We start from the raw sequence: 26,779 nt of genomic DNA on the forward strand, positions 1-26,779 counted from the left end.
AATGTCATTCAATCTGCATGATTGAGACATGGATAATATTAATATTAATGTCCTAATACGCAAAAAGGATCTGGATACTTGGGGTATTAACCAGTTCTGGCCATCTAAATATTAAGTATAGGAACTTGTATTAAGTCATAGTCCATTTGACCCCCAAAGTTCATACTTTTTAACACATTGATAATAACAATTATGACACAAAAGAAAAATGATCTTTAGCTCAGTATGGCCATCATAATTAATTGCAGTGATAGAAAATCGATGTTCAAAATTCTTTCCTAACAGAGGGATGCCATATTAAGGCTGATGTTAAAATTTGAGGAACTCTGGTACTGCAGAAAGATCAGTCAGTAAAGTGCTTTCTGTACAAGTCTAAGGACTTTGAGTTCTATACTCAGACCACATGAAAAAACAGGTAATAGCATGAGTTCTGGTAATCCCATCAAGACTGAGGAGGAGAGACTAGTATTTTGGTGCACACAGAAAAGCCAGCAGAGTTGACACAACAAATTGCAGTTTCAGTGAGAGATCTTGACTCCAACACCAAGGTGGTTCTCTCCTAAGAAACTGCATCTGAATAGTGGGTGGGGCAGGTTTAGAAAAGATAATAAATTAGAAAATTGCGTGTATATGTACATATAGTATCCTCTGTCACATTTCAGGGGACCTCTGGAGTATCTGGACATCAGATTAAGAAAAATCTTCTATGAAAGCTCATTCTATATCAATAAAAGTATGCATGCATGTAAATATGAATCCAGTTAATGCTGCTGTTAGTAATTGTATCTTTTATAAGCTATGTTTTAGAATCTAAAACTGAATGAATACTTTAGCAAAAGTAAGTGTTCCTTGTTCTAAAGAAAAAAATGTGGCAAGGATTTTGGCTATATGTAATACACTGGTCACTTTTACATATTTTACCTAATTGTCTGCACCTTGTTCTTTCCATTCTAAGGAAGCTTAAGTGCAGTATAGGTAGACAACTGTAAAACCTTTCACTCATATGTCACACACAACCCTCCTGATAATACATCTTTATTAATATACCAAAACAAGGATAGTAAAATCTTAATCTTTGTGTTTCTCTGTAAATGTTGCCAAAATCATGAAGTAAATATTTCATGAGTTCATAGTGTGCCTTTTGCCTAATCTATAAATATCAGTTATTCACTGTAGCTTCCCTATATTTAGAGGCATTTTATTTTTTATTCTTGTTGTATTTCAGGAGTGTTTACTCATGTAAGGTAGCAGCAGCATAATTCTTCTAATCAAATAAAATACTTCATTGTCCAGTATTAAATTATTTTAAGCTTAGGAAAAAATTAATATTCTTTCCTAGAATTAGAGAATGCAAATCATTGCTTATTTTTGGGACTTCTCATTAGATCAAGTAAAGGCCTGCATATTGTATAAAAGAATAACTTTGTAATTATATCAATGATGTGGTATTATAATTCTTAAAGTTAATCAGGATTATTGAACAAGATTCTTCATAAATCAGAAATATAATGCACATCTGCTCTGGAAGAATACTGCACTGTCATAAATTGCATGGCCTAGAATATTCTAAATTCTTTTGTGCTCACTGACAGAAATTACAGAAATTTGGAATTCTTTCTCACTAGTTAGCCCAGCATTGGATACTTATTTCATGTAAATTCTAGTTGGCTGATATTCATGTTGGTTCACATTGGGTAATTAATTATACTAACTCCATTTTGTGTTATACACATATAAGCAACAATGGTCTGTTTGTACTTCTACAAATAACATTTTGTTAATTTTTAATAGTTATGACATGTATATAAATAGGACTGCTCAACATTCTTTGTCATTAACTGTAGTCATTCATATTAGTTTGTTGCCACTTTCTTTAGTAAAATTCTGAATATCAATTAATACTTTTTAAACAGTGTTTTTGAAATATTGCTAAGGAAAATTGCATGCCAGAGCAATGGAAACACATTTGGAAAAATGTTTTATTTGTTCCTATTTTGTTTCTTTAATTAAAAAAATGTGATGAGGAAGAACAGGCTTGGGTTTTCTCTATTTACTTTAAAATTATGATGTTTGCTTAGACAATTTCTTAATGTAAGAGAAAACTTAATAAGGATCATTCTGTGAAAGACTGGAGTTTACTAGCTGTTCTTTTGTATACAGTATGGTGTAAGAATATTTAATTTCAAGTGTTATGTGAATAATTCATGCTTATACATCCTTCTACTTTTTGTAATGATTTGAAAGATAGTAAGTAAAGCTCTTGCACACAGAAACATATAGATGATCTTTCCAACAATGTAGTAGAGGTAAATATTTTCATTGTTCATATCTGGTTCAGTCATTGAAAGGGCTATATAAGGCATGGCTTTTGAATACACTAATTAAAATGTTAAGTTTAGCCTCCATTTTCCCAAATTCAAGATCAATTTTCAAAAGAGATTTGACTATCCCAAATGCAGAACAAATACTAAAATCCCTACCATCCATCAATCTAGTGTTCGAGCATCAAAGACTCAGTAATACAAATTTTAAGATATAATGAAATAAACAGTAATCAATCAAGTAATAGAATAATATGTGTCAACACAAAATCTTATGCCTTTTGTGCCAATGTTTAGATTTAAGATGGTTTCTAATTAAGAGTATGATAATAAAAATGAATATTATCATAGTCTTTTAAGCATTATTTGTAAATATTTCTGATTTTTTTTTATATCAAATAGCCTTTCATCATATTTTTTTCTTTCTAGAGTTTTATTCCTGGACGATGGAAGCCTTAAGATATGCAATGTTACCAGATCAGATGCTGGGTCTTACACCTGTGTAGCCACAAATCAATTTGGCCATGGGAAAAGCAGTGGCAGTCTCATTGTGAAAGGTAATCTGTTGTTCACAGGAGGTATTTTTGGATATTACACTCACCAATGCATAACTTGTCTTCAGGTAACATATTGTATGTGTGGAATATTTAATTCAACCTTTATTTAAGAGTTCTGTTACCATAATCCATTAATGGGTGTCCTGTTTAGGAATGCAGTGCTATGGTTAATGTGAATACTTTGGCAGTGAGACAAGGTCAATGTGTGACTTTACAGAGTTCAAACCTGCTATGCAATATTAAAAATTCCCCACATGCCTTAGTGTTTGTAGCCATGGGCATTTTGGTAAAGTTCCCAGGTAGCTCATTTCTTAGTTATATGCCTCTCAGGGACCTTTGTTTTATATGAACATTTCCCCTTAGTATTAGTTACTATTCTATTGGTGTGATAAAACACCAGGTCTACAGTAACTTGAAAGAAAGGAGTATTTTATTTTTTTAGGGAGAAAGTATTTCATCCCCATCATAGCATGGAGTCTGATAACAGACAGGTAGGCATATTGGAGATCAACAGCTGAAATGTCACACCCCAGAGAGCACATTGAGAATCAAGTATTTTGCAACTCCAAAATCCAATGACAAAACTCCTACAACATGGCCATACCTTCTACTCCTTCTTATAGAGTTTTACCATCTAAGGACCAAAACTATCACCCATTATGATCAAGTAAGCTCCATCCTAGGGATGCAGGAATGGTTCAATATACTGAAATCTATCAACTTAATCAACTATATGAACAAACTCAAAGAAAATAAAAAACACATGATCATTTCAGTAGGTACTGAGAAAGCATTTTGTCAAAATTCAACACCCCTCCATGATAAAAGACTTAGAAAGAACAGGAATTTAAGGCCCATACCTAAACACAGTAAAATCAATAAACGGAAAACCTGTAGACAACATGAAACAAAATGGAAAGAAACTTGAAGCAATTCCACTAAATCAGGGACTAGACAAGGCTGTCTACTCTCTCCCTACCTGTTCAATATAGTACTCTATTTCCTAGCCAGAGAAATTAGACAACAAAATGAAGTCAAGAGGATACAAATTGGAAAGGAAAAAGTCAAACTATCACTATTTACAGAAGATATGATAGTACGATTAAATGACCCCAAAAATTCAACCAGAGAAATCTTAAACCTGAAAAACAACTTCAGCAAAGTAGCTAGATATGTAATTACTTCAAACAAACCAGTGGCCTTCCTCTACTCAAAGGATAAACAGGCTGAGAAAGAAATTAGGGAAACAACTCCCTTCAAAATAGTCACAAATAATATAAAATACCTAGGTGTAACTCTAACTAAGCAAGTAAAAAATCTATATGACAAGAACTTCAAGTCTCTGAAGAAAGAAATTGAAGACAATCTCAGAATATGGAAAGACCTCTCATGCTGAAGGATTGGTAGGATTAATATAGTAAGAAGACATCTTGCAGAAAACAATATACACATTCAATGCAATCCCCATCAAATTTGCAACTCAATTCTTCATAGAGCTAGAATGAGAAATTTCCAAATTCATCTGCAATAACAAAAAACCCAGAGGAGCAAAAATTATTCTCAACAATAAAAGCTTCTGGCAGAATCACCTTCCCTGACCTTAAGCTGTACTACAAAGTTATCATGATAAAAACTGCATGGTATTGGTAGAGTGACATGCAAGTAGATAAATGGAATAAAATTGAAGACCCAGAAATGAACCCACACACCTATATTCACTTAATCTTTGACAAAGGAGCTAAAACCATCCAGTGAAAAAAAGAATTTTTAACAAAAGGGGCTGGGCCAACTGGTGTTTAGCATGCAAATCAATCCATTCTTATCTCCTTGTACAAAGCTCAAGTCCAAAGATCAAGGACCTCCACATCAAACCAGACACACAGAAACTAATGGAAAAGAAACTGGGGAAGACCCTTGAGGACATGATCACAGGTGAAAAGTTCCTGAATAGAACACCAATAGCTTATGCTCTAAGACCAACAATTGATAAATGGGACCCCATAAAATTGTAAAACTTCTGTAAGGCAAAGGACACTGTCAGAAGGACAAAACAGCAACCAACAAATTGGGAAAATATCTTTACCAATCCTACATCTGATAAAGGGCTATTATCCAATATATAAAAAGAACTCAAGAAGTTTGACTCCAGAGAATCAAATAACCCTATTAAAAATGGGATACAGAACTAAACAAAGACTTCTCAACTGAGGAATGCCAAATGACTGGGAAACACCTAAAGAAATGTTTAGCATTCTGAATCATCAGGGAAATGTAAATGAAAGCAACCCCGAGATTCTACATCACACCAGTCAGAAGGGCTAAGATTAAAAACTCTGGACAACAGATGCTGGAAAGGATGTGCAAGCTGGTATAAATCACTCTGGAAATCAGTTTGGCAATTCTTCAGAAAATTAGACATAGTACTACCTAAGGACCCAGCTATACCACTCCTAGGCATATACCCAGAAGATGTTCCAGCATGTAATATGGACACATGCTCCACTCTTTTCCTGGCAGCCTTACTTATAATAGCCAGAAGATGGGAAGAACCCAAATGTCCCTCAACAGAGGAATGGATACAGAAAATGTAGTACATTTACACAATGGAGTACTACTCAGCTATTAAAAACAATGAATTCATGAAATTCTTAGGCAAATGGAGCTATAAATTATCATCCTGAGTGAGGTAACCCAATCACAAAAGAACACACATGGTATGCACTCACTGATAAGTGGATAATTAATCTAAAAGCTTAGAATACCCAAGATACAATTCACAGACCTCATGAAGTTCAGGAGGAAGGAAGACCGAAGTGTGGATACTTTGGTTCTTCTTAGAAGGGGAATCAAAATACCTATGGCTCACAGCCAACCAATGGACTGAGCATAGGGTCCCCAATGGAAAGGACCCAAGGAGCTGAAGAGGTTTGCAGTCTATAGGAGGAATAATAATATGTACCAACCAGTACCCCCAGAGCTCCCAAGGACTAAGCCACCTCCAAAGAGTGCATACAGAAGGACCTATAGCTCCAGCTATATATGTAGCAGAGGATGGTTTCTTCAAACATCAATGAGAGGAGAGGCCATTGGTTCTGTGAATGTTTGATGCCCCAGTGTAGGGGTATGCCAATTCAGGAAAGTATGGAAGGGGGTTGGTAAGCAGGGGGAGGGGGGGAGGAGATATGGGGTTTTCAGAGGGGTAACAAGGAACAGGGATTACATTTGAAATGTAAATAAAGCAAATATCTAATTAAAATGGAAAAAAAAGTGGGGAAGAGCCTTGAGCACATGACATGTGTATAGGGGAAATTTTCCCGAACAGAACACCAATAGCTTATGCTCTAAGATCAACAATCGACAACTGGGACCTCATAAAATTGAAAATCTTGTAAGGCAAAGGGCACTGTAAATAGAACAAAACAGCAACTAACAGATTGGGAAAAGGTCTTTAACAATCCTACATCCAATAGAGGGCTAATATCCAATATATACAAAGAAACCAAGAAGTTAGACTCCAGAGAACCATATAACCCCTTTAATTAGGACACATGCTCCACTATATTCATATACACCATATGTATAATAACCAGAAGCTGGAAATAACCCAGATGTCATTCAAAAGAGGAATGGATCAGAAAATGCGGTACATTTACACAATGAAGTACTACTCAGCTATTAAAAACAATGAATTTATGAAATTCTTAGGCAAATGGATGGAATGAGAAACTACCACCCTGAGTGAGATAACCCAGTCACAAAAGAATACACATGGTATGTACTCGCTGATAAGTGAAGTCCAGAAGCTTGGAATACTCAAGTTTTAACTCACAAACCACATGAAACTCAAGAAGAATGAAGACCAAAGTTTGGATACTTCAGTCCTTCTTCAAAGGTGGATCAAAATAACCATGGAAGGAGATACAGAGACAAATTATGGAGCAGAGACTGATGAAAAGGACATCCAAAGACTGCCCCACCTGGTGATCCATCCCATATACAGGTACCAAACCCAGACACTATTGGGGATGTCAACAAGTTCTTGCTGACAGGAGCCTGATATAGCTGTCTCCTGAGAGGCTCTGCCAGTTCCTGGAAAATACAGAGGTGAATGCTCACAGCCAACCAATGGACTGAGCCCAGGGTCCCTGTTGTAGGAGCTAGAGTTGGAGGAGCTAGAGAAGGACCCAAGGAGCTGAAGGGGTTTGTAACCTCACAGGAGGAATAACAATATGAACCAATTAGTACCCCGAGAACTCCAAAGGCCTAAACCATCAACCAGAGTACACACAGCTGGCCCCATGGCTCCAGTTGCATATGTAGCAGAGGATGTCCTTGTTGGACATCAAAGAGAAGAGAGGCTCTTGGTCCCGTGAAGGCTCAATAACCTAGTATAGTGGAATGGCAGTACAGGGAAGTGGGAGTGGGTAGGTTGGTGAACAGGGAGGGGGGGATGGCATAGGGGGTTTTCAGCAGGGAAATAAGGAAAGGGAATAACATTTGAAATATAAATGAAGAAAATATCTAACAAAAAATATATAAGCCTACAGAGGCCATTCTAATTCAAGCCACAACAATATACATGTGATTCAAACAAATTTATAACCTGTTTGTTTTGTTTAAATGACTCTTGGTATATAACCAAGGAGAGACAGAGTTTTGTGAACCAAAGAGGGAAACGAATAAAATTACATTGTCTAAAAGAGCCATCCAATATTCCTCTCTTACTAAATACATTAGCTTATATAATGTGGGAAGATAAAACTGTTAAGTTGCACTTTTAAATCTTTTAAAGTAGTATCAACCCAAATGTACCTGTTTTTATCACCAACGGACATAATTAATATCAGTATTGTCTATTCTCTAGTTTTGGTACTTTGTTATATTTAATGTCAGCTCAAAAAATAATATGTTTATGAAAAGCTATGTCACTACTATTATTTCTGCCTCCCAAATGTCAAAAAATGACTGTTCCACTAAAGCTCTGTATACAGATAATTAACCTCAACTGATTCAATTCTACCATTTTGTTTCCCCTATTTTATGTTTAAAATATAAATATATTCAAGAAAAAGCAGTTAATAACTAACTTCAACTATCATTTAAAATAACTCACAGGAAATAAAAATTTATCTTTATCCCTGAAAGGGTATTTCTGCCAACATGTCTCAAGTGTGTGACATAATGTCAACAATTGTCTGAGACATTCTGGGAAAATGTAACTGATAAGACTTGATGTGTCAAAAATCCTACCAGTGTGGAATGTTTACAAAAACAAAAAAAATTTACCTTTAGATTGCATTGTCATTGGTTTCTAAGGCAGAGATGGACTTGATGTATTAAGACATATGTCATGGTTTCATTGGATAACATGATATTTCTGCAGCAAAATTTTTGATGTTTATATACAGAAAAGTGCTTTATATTTAAGAAGTGTTTTATATTAGAGGAAAAAATACATGTTGTGGAAAAAAATTTTTGAATTTCATTGAATAATTTCCAATTAAGACAATGTAGAAATTATATTTTCATTGAATGACAGTAGGTGATACAGTATAGTGGAAGATGTAATTGCATTGTAGTCGAATGTTAGTGCTTTAGCGAAACCTATTAGTATGCAAATAGGAAGTAGGAAAGAGACATGAGCAAGTAGTAATGTGTTCTATGAGAATCAGTTTATGTGGAATATTGAGGAATTCAACTTGTTTACACTCTAAAATACCATATCTGGCCTGATGATTTTCCTAGTAAACACCTTCCATCCCTTCATTATGATTTCTAAGGAAAGAAAAAGCTATTGCCTAGACTGAACTGAATGAAAGGCCTTTGAAATCTTTAGTATTATGATAGTCACAGCACAGTGATAATTAATGAAATAAAAATGAAAGGAAATTTCCACCTAGAAATGTCTGGAATGTACTTTGTTTGGGTGATCACAGTGATATATTTGAGTCAACTCATTTTGCTTCTGTGATCTGCTTGGTTGATTCTAGTTCTTGTAATGGGAAAAAGTTCACCAATATTTGAGGACACTTCTAACACCCCACCATGATCCATAAATACTTTATTTCCAAAAGAAGACATGATCAAACAAAAGTATTTTGAGTTTTTGTTTGTTTACGGAAAACAACAGACTTGCCTTCTTGTCTACTATTTCTATTTGTTTATTTTTTTAAGTTTTTGAGGATTTCAAAAATAAGTATGCTCTATTTACATTATTGGCACCCCTCCAAGTCTTCCTGTGTCTTCCCATCTCACTAGAATTCATGAGTTCTTCTATAATTATCATTGTTATATATATAACCAAAAAAAAGTCTAATGTACATAGTATGTTCATGTGTTTAAGGCTGCACCTGAATAAAATATTGGGGTGCATACTCTGAAGAATACTGACTGATTCTCCCTTTTCATTAGCCGTTGATTACACATAGCTCTTCACCAGAGATGTGACCCTGCATGTTGTTGTATTGACTCCTGTGGTCAACATGCAGGTCTTGTTTATCTTGTTAGGCAAACACATAGTGGAGGTTTCATGAGTGCAGTGTCCCTATGAAGTCTGGAAGATATTATCTCCCAACAAGAGTACTGGTTCTATTGCTGACGGCCTTTGATCCAAGTGATTTACTTGGACCTTAGTGAATCCCAGCTTCCTCCTCCACGTTTGTCTTGGTACAGATTATCTAATTTACTGACTCATTATGTTGATAATTTGGACACAGCTTATACTTTAAGTACAGTAAAATACATGGGGCAAAAGCAATTTATGTTTTAATCTGAGATGAACTCAAAGTCTTAAAAGACTAACAGAAACTACCTGTGCCTAGGGTAGAGAAACTGAGCAGGAGTTTAATCTTTTGCGACTCAGTCCATAGGGATACTTTCTGCCCTAGCTTATTTTCTCTACACTGAGACAATTTTGAGTATTTCAGAATCCAAGTCTCTTAAAATAATTTGCAAAAATTATTATGTTTAAAACATGAAGATTTTAAGATACTTGGGTTTATATTTACTGATTTGTAAAGTGCCTAAAAGTTAAATAGGAATCTATAGAAATTTAAAGGTTTGGTGAAGGAAATCCACTGTCCTAGTATTTATGACAACACTGGAGGGTGACTGACCTGGAGAAAACATATCCATGTTAATGTGGCGTCTCAATATGTGTGGCTGTCAAGTTTTTCATATTTTTTTGTGCATAATCATAGAAATACAATTACCTAGAATTTTATTTAGTCTTAAAAAAGCATACACTTGTTGCGTTAAGGGATTTTAGGTCTGTTCTTTCTTTACTATTGATAAATACTGTTTACAAAATGAACTTACAGATACTAATTACACCCATTCATACATAAATAAAATAACACATACACACAAAACAAATGTGCAATGCATTTACAAGAACTTTTTAAAAATGTTATTGACCTAAAGAATATAATCCTATCTTAACTAGAATGTTTTCTCTCATTTCCTTATATTCATGGATGAGGATGTTAACACTGATTAAAAATTTTAAAAAAACTATCATTTTATAATTTATAAATCTGAAGCCTTATTCTGGGAAAACAGTATATGTTGAAGTACCTTTTTTTTGCCTATTAAATAGTCATTTGGTTGTTGTGATGGCTTAATATTTGTAAGGAAGTGTGTACTCTGATACAAAATGTCCATCTGATGGTCATTGCAAGGTCAAAGATAATCTTATTTTTCAAACCTAAATTAGCCCATGCTAGTGACCATAAGGGTAACCGAGTGGTGGGTAGCAAATTAGAAGTTTTAATAAAGCTGATAAAACCATCATATCCCTTTAAATTTACTTATCAGCTTCAGTCATGCAGGAAATGTTGCTGTTTGATAACATGTAAAAAGATAATAGTTACAAGAGTGAGATATTTTCCAGCTTAGTTTTAGCCGATACAGCTTATCTGTGTTAAGAGGATTCTGAAGTTATCTGCACTGTGTGCCTGGAAATTTCTGTTTCACTAATGCAGCAGGATGAGGCAATTTTCCATTCAGACACTATGAATGCAATTAGCAGCTGCCTTGCAAGATCCTTGCAAGATGCCCAGTGTGATCTGAGGACATGTTCCATAGGCACAAAGGGGGATTCACAAGGAAAAAAATAGATTTAAGTGTTTTCATTTTTGAGGACTTGGATTAAAAAATACCACATTCTATACACATACAAAGGGGTTATATGAATATCGCATGAAGAAGTGAATTATTTGATTTGGCATTTAGAAAATTATTAAAAACCAGAGTAACAGCAGGCTATAAAAATGATCTTGTTTGCAGGCAGCATTTGTTTTTGTTTCCCCACTGGAGAAGTTTTGGATGTTCAATTATAGGCCTCATTGCTTCAGCATTATTTTCAACTGAAATGTCGGAACTTGGAAAAGCATATCTAATGTGCAAATTAAGTTTATTGCCACTCATTTACTTGTTTATTCTTTGTGATAGAAGTCTTTATTATTCCCGCATACAGAATGCCCTGTGCTTTGTCTCATGCAGAAGGAGAGCACTCCCTTACACTGGTCAGCCTTCCTGAGAGGAATACATAGGAAAGAGAGGTAGATAATTGGAGGCTTTGCATATTTAAATAGCAGTGTAGAGGCTTTGAGGTGATTAGCACAACCTTATAAAAATATCCCAGCTTTGTCATAAAGCCCCACTTGTCTAAATAAACCAAATGTACAATCTCAGAGAATTAGCAATACATTGGAACACATTTGTCATATTGTACAAATTGGGAGAATATCAGTAAAATTTTTGTGAGCATGACAATCTTGCTCACAACTTTCATCCCATAGTCTTTTTCCTTCAGAGAGGGATTTGATATATTTTAATGCAAATATTTTTGAATTATAAAATATTGATCCATAAATTATTCATCAGCTTTATTATAACTTCTAATTGTTGATGAAATATGTGTTAAATTTTAACATTAACCAGGATAATTATTTCATTTTCCCTTCAATGCCACGATTAATTTTGGAGTGGATTCTTGGTCCTCAAATACTTGATGCTTACAAATTTTCAAGTACACGTGTAGAAACAATCAAAACAATATAGTATTTCCTAGCTTTTATAGAACTGTAAAATGTCAGATGAAAAATAGTCCAAGTGAAATTTTTTTATAAAAAATATAAATTTGGTTATACAAATATTCTAATATCCAATTAAACAATAATAGTTTTGAAATTCAGTAGCTGGCATAACTAATTTGTAGTCTAAAATCTGCAGTGCAATCTGATAGAGTAAGTGACAGTTTTTGTTTTGATTATTGGTTCACATGTTTATCTATATTTAATTGGACATTCTTATTTTCCAGGAAAACATGTTTTATAATTTTGCATAATTCCTATACTTTCATGATACATATGTTTTATATATATATACCCCAATGATATTTCTTACCTAATTTTATTTTTCTTTATTTTTTTCATTCTGTAATTATTTATAATTTACTCTGTGATATTTAAATATGAAGATAGAAGATAAATTTCTAATGGTAACTTCATCAACTTGCATATATGAACCATGATGACCATGATTACTTTGTGTTTTGAAATTAAGTAATATCCAACCTGTGGTAGAATATAATCAAAGCACTACATGTAAATTTTAGTGTGCATGAACATATCTTGGTAGATAATTTTAGCATGCCTCAAAATATGCTAACGTTCCAGTTGTATAGTTTATATGCATAAGCAGTAAGAGCATATTAAGTAAAGGTTACCTTTTCCACTTCCAATTACCTTGAATCAGAAAAACAAAGACCATATCATACTAATTTCTGTTTTTGTTGTGCTCTAAGCATTGTCAAGGAGCAATAGCTTTGAGTTTTCAGTGTTTTCATGCCCTTGTTTGTTTGCTTAGTGTTCTGTGGACATGACAATAACTGAGGTCCACATTTATCTTAGTTTCTCCTTCCATGTCAATTTGTGTGCTCCTGTGCACAGTGCAGTGTGGATAACCCTGTCAACCTGCAGGACACTTGTGCTCTGAGGGTGCTCATCATAACTAACTCCTGTTGTGCCTGTTGTCCAGCGCACCTGCATTTCCCCCAGGATCTTTTCCCTGGTACCCACCATTGCACAGAAGGTCTTTATGTATGTGGCATTCTTGGATCCCATGTATAAATTAGCTCATACAATACTTTTCCTCTTTCTGAAAAATGCTTCTTACAGCCTATTATGGCATATTTAACATGTCATCCTGGAAGATCTGTGCTGTCAGTAATAAAAATTTCTCTAGGATCAATTGGCTGAAGAATAATATTCCAATATTCCAATGACACCCTGTTGTGATAGCCTTTATTTTCTTTATCATTTCAATGAATAATAGATCTACACTATGTTTTTATACATTAACTATGAGAACTATGCTGCAATGAACATGGGATTTTAATAAGACCAAGTAATGCTGGATAACATGAAAATTCTCATGTAGAGTTTTTCAATGCAACCTCCATATTGTTTTAAATTTTTCTAATGACTGTACCCAATTAACAATATCACGAAGAGTGCATGTGTTATTTTTGCTTCACAGCCTTAACAACACTTGTCTCTTTTCTTTTTGTTAATAGCTCTTTCAAAAGGTGTGAGTCTTTGATTTGCATTTCATGGATGATAAAGAGTGTTAAGTATCTTCATAGATAAGTCTTGGTCATTTATGTCTTTTCTTTGGGGGAAATGTGTATTTATTTACAAGCTGGATTATTGTTATATTAATAGCGCATGTATCCTTAGGAGAAAAACAATTCTAGCAAAACATGAAGATAAGAAAAATTTAAGAGAAATAAAGAGTTAGCAGATTAGAAATCAGAAATATTGACAAAGTAGGGAAGGGGATCATATTTCCAAAGAATATTTTAATGTTTCCAGTCTTCACAAGTTATCTTGTAAGAAAAATAAATCATAAATTATATCACCTATTTGACATGTTATTTATACACTATCATACTTTATATTGGTATCTTAGCAACATGTCCTGTCTTGTTACAGATATATGAAGGCAGAGGCCCATGTTTGTACAGAGAACAGACAGATAATGTATGTTGTGCATGGTGGTTCTTGGGGTGGAGTTAATAACTTCAAGCAGTCACCTTTGAATCATTATCATTCACAAATGAAGATTTCAACAATGTCATTGGTATAAAATGAAATAAAATATAAAATTACTAGATTCATCATGGCCAATGATACCACATGCCTTTTTAAACTTCTAAAATGTTCTGAGACATTATGAAGTGTTAATACCATTCTGGACCATTGATATAATGGACCAATTAATTTCCTTTAAGAAAAACAGATTTTATGTTTCTGATGAGTTTTTATGTAATTAGTTTCCCTGTCTAAAAGCAAGTTAATAGCTGAAGATCAATTATGGAAACATCATTGGCAATTATGACAGTGTATACATGAGTAAAATTAACAAAAGTATCCTATTAAATTACCCTTATATCTCTAAGAGACAACATGTGTATGTAAAACTATTTTGGTGCGATGACTTTGCCTTGCCAATAATATATATATCATTATGTATATAATGATATGCCATCATTTCTCTTTATCATGTGGGATAAACTTTAAAAAGTAGTTATTTTTTATTACTTCAGAAGCTATGTGAAAACACTGTCTATTATGTAGAACAACTTTCATGACTGTCTTCTATTAAAGGAAACATTTTCTGTCTTCTTTTAAGAAAAACATGCAAACCTACATATAGAACTTGACAGTACGGTACAAAGTATTTTAGGTACATATCAGCCAATGTGGACATTTAAAAAAAAAAAAAAACTATCGTCACAGAGGCAGGCCGATTTCTGAATTTGAGGCCAGCCTGGACTCAGAGTGAGTTCCAGGACAGCCAGGGCTACACAGAGAAATCCTGTCTTGAAGAACCCAGATGCCCCTCAAAGGAGGAATGGATACAGAAAATGTGGTATATTTACACAATGGAATACTACTCAGTAATTAGAAACAATGAATTCACAAAAATTTTAGGCAAATGGTTTGATCTGGAAAATATCATCCTAAGTGAGGTAACCCAATCACAGAAGAATACAAATGGAATGCAATCTCTGATAAGTGGACATTAATTAGCCCAGAAGCTCTGAATACCCAAGGCACAAATTGCATAACAAATGACTCCCATGAAGAAGTATGGAGAGGGTCCTGATCCTGGAAAGGATTGATCTAGCATGGGAAGGGAATATAAAGACAGAGATAAAGGAGGGAGGTGATTGGAGAAGGGATGGAGAGAAGAAGGTTTATGGGACATATGGGGAGGGGGGATCCGGGAAAGGGGAAATCATTTGGAATGTAAACAAAGAATATAGAAAATAAAAATAATAAAAAAATAAATGTATATTATAGTTAAAAAAACTAAAAACCAAAAACCAAAAACAACAACAAAAAAAACCCAAAAAATCTATTCTCTAAATTTATTTCATGATTCTCTGAATTTATTTCATGTATATTCTTATCAACAACCTCAACACTTATCACAATTATCTGCAGGCAGATTCCATAAGTTGTATTTCATCTGTTAAGCAATTCTGGATGTGTCTTTAACATATTTAGGAATGATTTTTACCATAAAACTAAAATAATGCTACATTCTTAAAAATTAGCAGCTGTTTCTGTAATATTGAGGGTATTAGCGTTCATAATTATTTCATAAATATTAAAATATTTATATATGTGTACTATTCACATAAACTATATTCATGTGTATCTATAAAATCACTACTTCACAAAATATATTTAGTATACAAGAGGAAAATGTTCTGTATCTATTAAGTATAGGGATTCTTAAATTACTGTGTGTTTGTAAGTGAGAAATTCTGGAGCTTTCATTACACTCAATTGTCTTATGGAGTTCTGAAAATTTGTTCTGCTCCCAGGATTGAATCATCATAATGTTGGGCCACAATGTGTACATGAAAACTTGCCTGACTAATACATTTTTATTTACAGTAAACTTTTTCCCTGGAACCAAAGTAATGGATACTTTCTGATGCTACCTTTAATGCAGTGTTATTTTTTCCTAAAACAGAAATGTCATTTTAAACGTTCATTATTATTTCTTCCAACCTAGCATTTGAGATAACTATACAAATCCCCTGAAGAAGGCTATGAAAAGTCAATATTCTAGGATCTTGCTTGAAATTTTCAGAATCAGTATTTCATGTGGGAATTGAGAAATTTATATTTGAGCACATTTGACAATAAATTCTTGTGCATGCATAATTTTGGAATCACTGTCATGCACATCCTAAGAACATAAATGGTACATGCAAGAGGAATAAAATAATGTAAAATGAATTACTTTGTCCTTTTTGCTTCAATGTAAGGATGTTTAATGAATTTAAAAGTTTCACAAGTGATAGTCTACCACAGTCCACTTCCCCTCATTTAATTCCAGACTCCAGGGCTCTCAGTTATTAATAAATTTCAAGTAGACTTTCAGCATTAATGAACCTTAAGTAACATAAATTGTCTATTAGAATAGACCCACACTTAAGAAAGAACTAGAATATATGAAAATATGTGCATTACATTAACTTTGATAGAAGTGATTTGAAGAAGTCACTCAGATGCTTGACTTTATTAACACATTCAAGAATATGCAAATAATGAAATTAATGGATTAAAACCAAGTCTCATTTTTTTCTGCAACTACTCTTAAGGACTGTGCATATTTGAGTAACTCGAGTACTGCTCCTATTCTCTGTAAGTGTAATCTTGTCATTCTAATGTGTTTTCTTATGGTGCTGTGTATGGTTGCAGAGTGATTTCTCTAAGAGAATAACCAGGGCTTCATGGCTGTTCAAAAGTTACATATATACCATTAGGTTGGTTCTCACACAATTTGTGGAGGGGGTCATGAATCCCAAGCATTGCTTTCTTTACATAGGAGGATACTCACAGCGGATGCTATGCTTGGATATCAACGCATCAAGTTTTTACTTTCCTTGGCTAATATGTCTGCCTATACAGTTATTTCTCCCTCTGTACATGGTAGTTGCTACTCTCCTTGCTGTGACAGAATACTGGACTTATTTGACTTAGCAAAGAAAGTAGTATTTTTGCCCACTATGGGAGGATACAGTCCGTGGGTGGGATAGCATGGCAACAGAAGTATAAGGTAGCTGATTGCCTGTATTATTAGTCAGAAATTGGTGAAAAAAATACTGGTGTTTGCCTCACTTCCTCATTTTACCCATTTGATTTAGCCTTGGACCTTAACCTGTGGTGTAGTAGCACCAGTTTTCAGGATGCATTGTTTTGTCTTCATATAATTGTTTAGAAATACTCTCAAATACATGGCGAGGGTGCGCTTCCCAAGTGATTCCAAATCCACTCAAGTTGACAATAACTTCATAATAAACACCCCCTTTCATACTCAACAACACATGCTCTACTAGACCACAGTTTTACTCCATACCTCCAACATTTCTCACATTTTTCAAGAAAAATTCACACTTCTTTTAAAAATTTTCATAAATTAAAATTGCATGTATTTATAGAGCACAGTGTGAGATTTTGATAAGTGTTTATTGTTATGTTGTTAAATTAAGCTAATTAACATACTAGTCATATAACATGTTTATTTCTTTTTAAAATGAAATTATGCTAATTCTACTCAGCTAACTTGAGTATGTGATATATTATTATTAATTAGTCATTCTGTTGTTTAATAAATGCTTAAGCATCATTTTCCTACCTAGATAGAGTTTTGTTTCCTTTGACATGTCCTCTTTCCTTATCTTTCCTATCCCATCCTCCTCCTATAACTCTATTATCTTCTACATTTTAGTCATATGTAAAAGTATACTTATTTGCATGGTATATGGCTTGCTCTTTATAAACTTTACTAAGTCTCACACTGTCTCTTGATGAAACATGCCCACATTCCACTGCTGTTTTGAAGTTCTTTATCTATTCATCGCTGCACTTGTTTTCTAAGTAATGTCAAGTGGGGTGATGGAGTATGCACAGACATGTGTGCATGGTGATGCTCCTGAGCTCAGGACTTCATCTCTAACTGAGCAGCAAGCATGTGAGATGGTGACCCATTGTGCAGGTATGCATGCTCATGACTAATGTCAGCAAAGCCTGGTTTCCTAGGGAGAGTAGGATCCAAATCCATGTGACTGCATGTGATAATGGAGGTAGAGGCACACAACAGCTGTGAATAGCCGCAAAGGCTGCCGGTCAGAGGATGCTGGGAGCCAGTGCCTGCCTACTGAGTGAGAGCAGACCAGCTTGCCCATCTGTTGCTGTGGCATTTTTAATACTGCTAACACTCCCATCTCAGTACCAGGATAGGGACTGGTATTAGGCAGGAAAAAACTTTTCCAGCAAATTATTACAAATGAAACATACTTATATGTTTGGGCAGTGCAATAAAGCATATTACAAAGTTGCATGAATTCTTCAAAGACTTTAAAAATCCATGAGTTTTGAACACTCCTGCGACACGGCAAAGCTAATATCCACAGGGCTAGAAATAAAAATTTAATTTGAAGATTATTTGATTCAAGGACAAAAGCACTATTTTTATATGAAGCTCCAGGAAAACCAATTATTAATGAGGTATTTTCTCATAATTGAAAAAAACAAAATGGAATGAATAAGAGATATCTTGAACTAATGCACAAATCACAAAGCAACATTAGCTTCTTGTACCACTTCCTTAAGTTATACCCTATATCAGAACTAACATCAAAGTTCTCTCATATATATTGACCTGAAAAAATTAAGTAAATACTTATATAGATTAGATTTTTCAGTGACAAAGCTGAAATTATTTTAAAATAAAGTTGTTGCATGTTTATTAACAGCTCTAAATGTTATATAATTTACATTTCAAAGTAATTTATCAGAAGTTCACAGTAATTTTGCAGTCTCAAACTGCAGTTAGTAGCTCTAAAAATGTTATGTTGGTCTGAAAGGTCCTTTATAAAATAAAACACTTATCAATGAAAAAAGTGTTTATCTTGCACTTGCAAAGAGCAGTTGCAAAGAGCAGTAATGTAGCCCAAGTAATTACCTCAATTGAAAATGAAGCTGCTAAAAATATAGATTCCAGCTGTCTGATGAGTCTTCAGAGAAACAAGTAAGAAAAATATAGTAATTAGGATATAAGTTCAAGTATTTAGATTATATTTTATATTAAATTATGATACCCATACATGTGTTGGGTATCATATACATAAATTGATTACAGCACTTATGTATTAACATTGCTCTTATTAAATTTTATGAACAGTAAAATATTTAAAGATAAATTAATTTATTATTTTAAATACAATTTTTCTTATCTTCTGAACCTAGCTCCTATTTTATCTTACAGTGGGAGTGATCATTTAAACGGCTTGATGGGATGTATGCCTCTTTCCGGTTTGTGACTATAGAGACTACTTTTTTCCATATTTACTCGTGTCTTCCTGTTTGGGTCATCCAAGATTTTCTACCAAAATTACTTCCTGGCATCTTCTAAGCCAGCTTCTTTATAAAGATCCTTTGCAGCATAGAGAGTATGGTTCTCTCTTTACTTTTTAGTCTTCCTTGCCATGAGCTTCTATGTTAACACAATTTGTCCTCAGTAAACTAATTCCTCAATAGTAGACCATATTAATGTAATGACTTTAATGTAATGACAAAGGACTCCTAATATTTTGGAAATATAATAGCACATAGATTTATATAGAACAGTATACAATAATAGTATGCTCACACATGACAGTATCCCTCTGTTGACACAAAGGAAATGTATATTATTAGTTAATACTTAGGGTACAGCGCTACACCCCAAAATTATGAATCTAGTGTTTAGCAGAAGGATGGACAGATAAGGCATACACAACAAATATTTGTTATGCATTTAAAATCTGGAACAATCTAATGAAAGTATACTAATTATATATCATACTATGATCATCTCTTATTCATGAAGCTTTGTCATTGTATAACCAATGAGCAATGCATATAGGGAATAATTAGTCTAATTTTACCACTGTATGCAATCTTAAAGAAGTGGTTGTCATTTTTATTGCTTAAAAATTAGCTTAATTGCATGATCTAAAAACTTAAATCAGGACAGTTTGACTCTACCAACACATCTAATTAGCCAACTCATCTGCCCACAGATATAAATAAGATATTTGTGATTTAAAAAAAAACTTTTAGAGGAAAGCATTGCCCTATTACATAAAATGTTGTTGAAAATATTAGATATCAGTTGGGAAAACTGAAAGGAAGACTTAGAATTGTGAGTGGAAACAGCTATCATATCTATTCTTCGGACTGCTGTCTATGATTAGAGTATAACAGAATGGATCTAATATGGATAAAGCTATTGTTTCTAAAAAATAAACATAGAACTATGTCTGATGAACAATGAGTTATAGTGTCTCCACTATACTCAGAAAAATAATGCACTCATTCATCTTTATAGTTGCTTTTACTGTCACACATCACCTGAAGCCCCACAATTTCCCTTTCTATATTCCACTTCTTTGTCTTTGCTACGAAAACACTTTTATGTGAGCTATCAGTTTAAGGTTCTATAGGTAAATATTGAGTTGTGGATTGCCTCACTCTATTTTCTGTTATTATAACTAGGTTGAAATATCTTCATAGAATTTTTTTGTGATACCTGCCTTAAAGTTTCAGTCTTGTGTGTGTGTCTGTATATATATCTTCAATGGTACTTTAGTTTTGATGAGAGGAGAATATTTTGTGATTTTTCTTTTTCTGTCTTGCTTGTATTTGTTAAAATATTTGATTTTATTTACTTATGCATGTGTGTACTTGTCTGTTATGAGTGTATGTGCATATGCCAGTGTACACACATGGAATCCAGTAGGGAGTGTCTCATTTCTGGTAGTCATATATATTTGTGGGATTGCAGCTCATTATTGGAGCACTGCACAGCAAGTGGCCTCTTCACAACCCCAAGGAAGCAAATATATTAATCTAAATGGATTTCCAGGGTTCCTCTAGAAATAATGAAAAATTAGATTTCTCTAATGGAGTCTCCCTAAGTTCATAAAGCACTTATAAAACCATGAATTTCATGAAATTCTTAGACAAATGGATGGAGCTGGAGAACATCATACTAAGTGAGGTAACCCAGTCTCAAAAGATCAATCATGGTATGCACTCACTGATAAGTGGATATTAGCCTAGAAACTTTGAATACCCAGGACATAATCCACAAATTAAATGATGTCCAAAAAGAATGGAAGAGTGGACCCTGGTTCTGGAAAGACTCAGTGCAAGAGTATAGGGGAATTCCAGAACATGGAAGTGGGAAGGGGTGGATGGAAGAATAGGGGGATAGGGCTTATGGGACTTGTGGGGAGTGGGGACCCAGAAAAGGGGAAATCATTTGCAATGTAAATAAATAAATAAATAAATAAATAAATAAAGCCAGTCCCTATGCCCAGTCAACAAAAAGATGGCCAACACAAAGGACAAGAAATGATGTTGGATGGGTAGAGAGGTGGGAAATATCAGGGAGTAGTTTGGAGAAGTGAAATCAGAATCAGAAGTGATTGTATTAAAAATAAATTTAGCAGCAGCAGCAAAAAAGAAATGATGGATTTCCATATTGGGAAATATCCAATGTTCTGGAATTAAAGCTATATATTTCACTAAATATACATAATAAAAATGCTTGTGATTGTTACTCTTTGCTAGAACTCATGTAAACCTGGATTGCCCTTGGAATTGACCTTGAAAATTTATGCAGTGGTATTTTGGGACCTGTTGAACCTGGGTAGACCTCTAGAAAAATGTGTCTACAGAGGAAGTTTCTATGATAGATGCATATTTTGACATCAGAGACTGTGTATTTACAAGAGATTTCCTTCTTGCTTATTCATGTTGCAACTTCAGTTCAAACAGAAAATGATCATCACAAACATTCCCAAAATATAATATGTTGTACTCATACTTTTAAATATAAGTATGCAATTATAAAACTACAAAAAATATGGGATATATAATCTTAGGAATGCAGTATGTCTTATGAAAACTTAAGCTGCTGAATTATTTAAAGTCATAACTATTATTTTTATTTCAAAGTATATGGCTGGGTATTTAGAATAAAATGTATAATAGGGTAGCCCACTATGTAACGAATGTTGTTCTTTGAGGTTTTTCTACAACTTTTTTTCCACATGAATTATGAAGGAAACCATATCACTTAAAGAATATATTATAAATGTCTGAAAATTTTCATAAAATCTGTAATGATTATACTTATCCAGTTGTGGTAAATATTATTTGGAGGTTCTAACCCTACCTTAGATCATTTAGTCCCTAATAAAAGACATAAAACCTTTATATTTATAATAAGCCTTAAACTAGAATTGGGCAGATTTCAATCATCTCAGCTATCTTGTCTATTCTCTGATCAATAACGTCAAGATATCACTTGTGATGTTCGGCCTGGGATGCTTCTACTCTTAACCCGCCATCCCTCATAGTCACGCACTCAGGATCCACCTACCCCATGTTGTCTTCTTCCTTCCTTCTCCTTCTGTCCCTTCTCCCCTTGTCTCTCCTGGTGATCCTAGCCTCAGAACCCAAAGCCAGGTATTCAAATCCACCCAGCTACATGCTGTGGGCATATTCATTAACTGATCACAGATAACCTCGTAGACAAGATTTATGCAACGCAAGCTGGATTCCTTGAGGAACTACTCATCTTGAATAGACAGATGTAGGCCTTTGATTATAAGCATCTTCACATCACCCTACCACACTCATCCCCCTCAGCTCCATTCACCTTCTTAACTTCTCCCAGGTCCTTTCATACACACTACACTCACAACTTCATATCCTCTTTTACTTTCTTCAATTAGTTTTTAAAATCTAAGCTGTATTCTGATTATATTCTTCAACCCTCCAAATCCTTTAAGATCTTACCCCCCTTTCTAGTCACCCAATTTCTTTTTCTTTTCTTTTTTTTATTTTTCTTTTTTTTTTTTTTCGAGACAGGGTTTCTCTGTGTAGCCCTGGTAGTCCTGGAACTCACTCTGTAGACCAGGCTGGGCTCGAACTTAGAAATCCGCCTGCCTCTGCCTGTTTCCCAAGTGCTGGGAGCCACCACAGTCTGGCTCCACCCAACTTCTTGTTCTTTCTCTGTCTCTCAAAATGAGAAAATGAAACAATAAATAATAATAATAAACAAAAAGATAAAAATATCAAACCAAACAAAAAATCACAAATATATGAAATAGTTTTTGTTTTGTCTAACTACTCATTCTTGGACATGGGGCTTACATTGGAGTATGGTTTATATACCCAGTGTCACTCCATTAGAAAAAACTGATTGTCCAGTGCCAACAGATATTTATTTAAATAGCTTATTGGCAATGGCTGTGACCTCATGCACATTTTTCCTTCTGTATAATGGAAATTCGTTTATAAACCTTGTTGAATTTGAAAGATCCTGGACACTGTTTCTGTGAAGCCATCTACTACCTCTGGCTCTTTTTTTTTTTAAATCATCTTCTTCCTTGTAGGTCCCTATTGCCTTGTGGGGAGGGAGAAGTTTGATAAAAATATCTCATTACAAATTGAGTTCTCTAAAGTGTCTCACTCTATGTACATTGTCCAGTTGTGGGTATCTTTATAACTTACCATCTACTTCAAGAAGTTCTGATGAGAAATGATGATTTGCTCTACATTCATAGGAGAATGTCATTGTGAATCACTCTATTACTACACTTCTTTAGCAGAATAATCATAGTACAGTTTCAGTTGGGCCTGTGACCTAATCTAGTTTCAGGCTCTTGGAAATCTTTTCAGGATTAGGTATTCTTTTTTTTACTTTTATTATTTTATTTTCTATATACTTTGTTTACGTTTCAAATGATTTTTCCTTTCCCAGTTACCCGCTCCACATAAGTCCCATAAGCCCTCTTCCCTCCACTCATTCCCCAATCAATCCCCTCCCAGTTCTCTGTCCTGGTAATCCCCTACATTGCTGCATCAAGCCTTTCCAGGACCAAGGCCCTCTCCTTTGCTTCTTCTCTGGAATGATTCCATATGTGAGTTGTGTCTTGGTTATTCAGAGCTTCTGGGCTAATATCCACTTATCAGTGACTGCATTCCATGTGTATTCATTTGTGATTGGGTTACCTCACTTAGGATGATATTTTCCAGTTCCAACCATTTGCATAAAAATTTCATGAATCCATTGTTTTTAACAGCTGAGTAGTATTCCAATGTGTGAATATACCATATTTCCTATATCCATTCTTCCATTGAGGGACATCTGGGTTCTTTCCAGCTTCTGGCTATTATAAATAAAGCTGCTATGAACATAGTGTAGCATGTGTCCTTATTGCATGCCAGGGAATTCTCTGGATATATGCTCAGGAGTGGTATAGCAGGGTCCTTCAGAAGTGTTATGCCCAGCTTTCTGAGGAACCACCAGACTGATTTCCAGAGTAGTTGTACCAGCTTGCAATCCCACTAGCAGTGGAGGAGTGTTCCTCTTTCTCCACATCCTGTCCAACACTTGCTGTCTCCTGAGTTTTTAGTCTTAGCCATTCTGACTGGTGTGAGGTGAAATCTCAGGGTTGTTTTGATTTGCATTTCCCTAATGACTAATGATGTTGAACATTTCTTCAGTTGCTTCTCAGCCATTCGAAGTTCTTCAGGTGAAAATTCTTTGTTTAGCTCTGTACCCCTTGTTTTTAATAGGGTTACTTGTCTCTCTTGAGTCTAACTAAAAGCAATATGCAGATTCAATGCAATCCCCATCAAAAACCTAATTCAGTTTTTAATAGAGTTAGAAATAGCAATTCTCAAATTCATCTGAAATAACAAAAGGCCCAGGATAGCTAAAACTAATTTCAACAGTAAAAGAACTTCTAGGGAGATCAGTATCCTGGACCTCAAGCAGTACTACAGAGCAGTAGTGTTAAAAACTGCATGTTATTGGTACAGTGACAGGCAGGTAGATCAATGGAATAGAATTGAAGACACAGAAATGAACCCTATGGTCACTTGATCTTTGACAAAGGAGCTGAAACCATCCAGTAGAAAAAAGATAGCCTTTTCAACAAATGGTGCTGGTCAGCATTCAGAAGAATGTAAATTGATCCATTCTTATCTCCTTGTTCTAAGCTCAATTCCAAGTGGATCAAGGACCTCCATATAAAATCAGACACACGGAAACTAATAGAAAAGAAACTGGTGAAGATTCTTGAGGACATAGGCACAGGGGGAAAATTTCCTGAACAGAACATCAATACCTTATGCTCTAAGATCAAGAATTGACAAATGGGACCTCATAAAATTGCAAAGTTTCTGTAAAGCAACAGACACGGTCAAAAGGACAAAATGGCAACCAACAAATTAGGAAAAGATCTTCAGCAACCCTACTTCAGACAGAGGGCTAATATCCAATATATACAAAGGATTAGGTATTCATTACATCTCATGGAGTAGACCTTACATTCATTCAAAAAATGTTCAGTTATTCCCACAACCTTTGTACCACTATAAAACTAATTTACCTAGCAGACAGTTCACTTTTGTAGATCATGGGATTTATAGCTGGGTGATATTCCTTACTAATTTTCTCTTCCTATAGTGTGCCTAGTACCTTCTAGAACCATGTATGCTAGTCAGTACGAGTGAAGGTTTTAGTTGGGTACCTGCTTAATTTCTCCATGTTTGATGACATAAGTGTGTCTTAATTGGTCTAGCATTACCATCAGAATTTGGAGGGTAAGTAACAACCTGGGAAAAAGCTTGCATTGTTTGGGGATTAGAGGCCCATTGGACCATGACTCAACAAGACATAATACATTCTTGGTAGTAGGGGTTATAAGTGGTGGTATAAGATATCTAGTTAGAGCATTATTTCTCCAATCATATTGTAACTCCAACTAAATCTCTTGAATATTTGTTTATAGTTTAGGAAGCTTCGATGTTAATAGGTCTCCAGGGATCACAGAGATCAACATAACCTCCATAAATCCAGAATCTAAAAGAAGTGAAAGTTTGGACTAGGTATGTTCTGATTGGCACTGCAAAATATATGGCTCAGAAAAGGATAACCATTGAGAACACCAATCCCATGGGCATTAAGAGGAAAGATTAATCAATGGGACTCCAGGAAGCTTAAAAGCTTCTGCACAGCTAAGGATATCAGCAACTGACCAAAGCAGCAGCCTACAGATAGGGAAAAATCTTTACTAATTATCCATTTGACAGAGGGTTAATACCTACAACTGTAAGGAGCAATAAAACAAAAAACAAACTACCAAACAAACAGAAAACCTCGAGCAATAAATAAAAATCAAGTAACAGAATTTAAAAATGAGGTATAGATGTAAACAGAGTTCCCAAAAGATAAAAATGCAAGAATCAAAAAAAAAAAAATACTTTAAAAACGTTCCATCCCTCTAGCCAACAGAGAAATGTAAAATAAAAGTATTTTGATAGTTCATCCTACACACCAGGCATCATGGCCAAGAACAATAAAACAAATAAAAATTCTTGCTGGAAAAGATAAGGAAAAAGAGGAACACTTATTGAAGGTGGGTGTGCAAATTAGTACAAACACTGTGGAAATTTGTATGAGTGTTCTTCAAGAACTGGGACATCCTCTTCCACAGATTCAGCTGTACCATGTTTGGGCATATTCTCAAAGGTATCTGTCTCTTACTACAGAAGCTCTTGTTTATCTATATTCACTGATGCTCTTTTCTGAATAGTGAGAACTTGTAAATAGCATAGATGCCAGCCAACTGATCAATGCCTAAGGAGAGTGTGGTTGTTACATTTACACAATGTAATACTACTCTACTGTTAACAAAATTAAAATTATGAGATTTGCAAGTAAGTGGTTGGAGCTAGAAACAATCAT

The 26,779-nt window shown here is 34.5% G+C and overlaps 1 protein-coding gene across 1 annotated transcript in view; it reads left to right on the plus strand.

Moving 5' to 3' along the window:
* The window catches only part of Cntn6 (contactin 6), a 216,830-nt gene that overhangs the window by 148,202 nt on the left and 41,849 nt on the right, over positions 1 to 26,779 (plus strand). The window contains exon 10 of the mRNA XM_052172631.1: positions 2,751 to 2,878. Within this exon, the coding sequence (XP_052028591.1) occupies positions 2,751 to 2,878 (128 nt within the window). The remainder of the gene's footprint in view (positions 1 to 2,750; positions 2,879 to 26,779) is intronic.

The sequence above is a fragment of the Apodemus sylvaticus genome, chromosome 2, assembly GCF_947179515.1.
Source record: "Apodemus sylvaticus chromosome 2, mApoSyl1.1, whole genome shotgun sequence".
NCBI lineage: Eukaryota > Metazoa > Chordata > Mammalia > Rodentia > Muridae > Apodemus > Apodemus sylvaticus.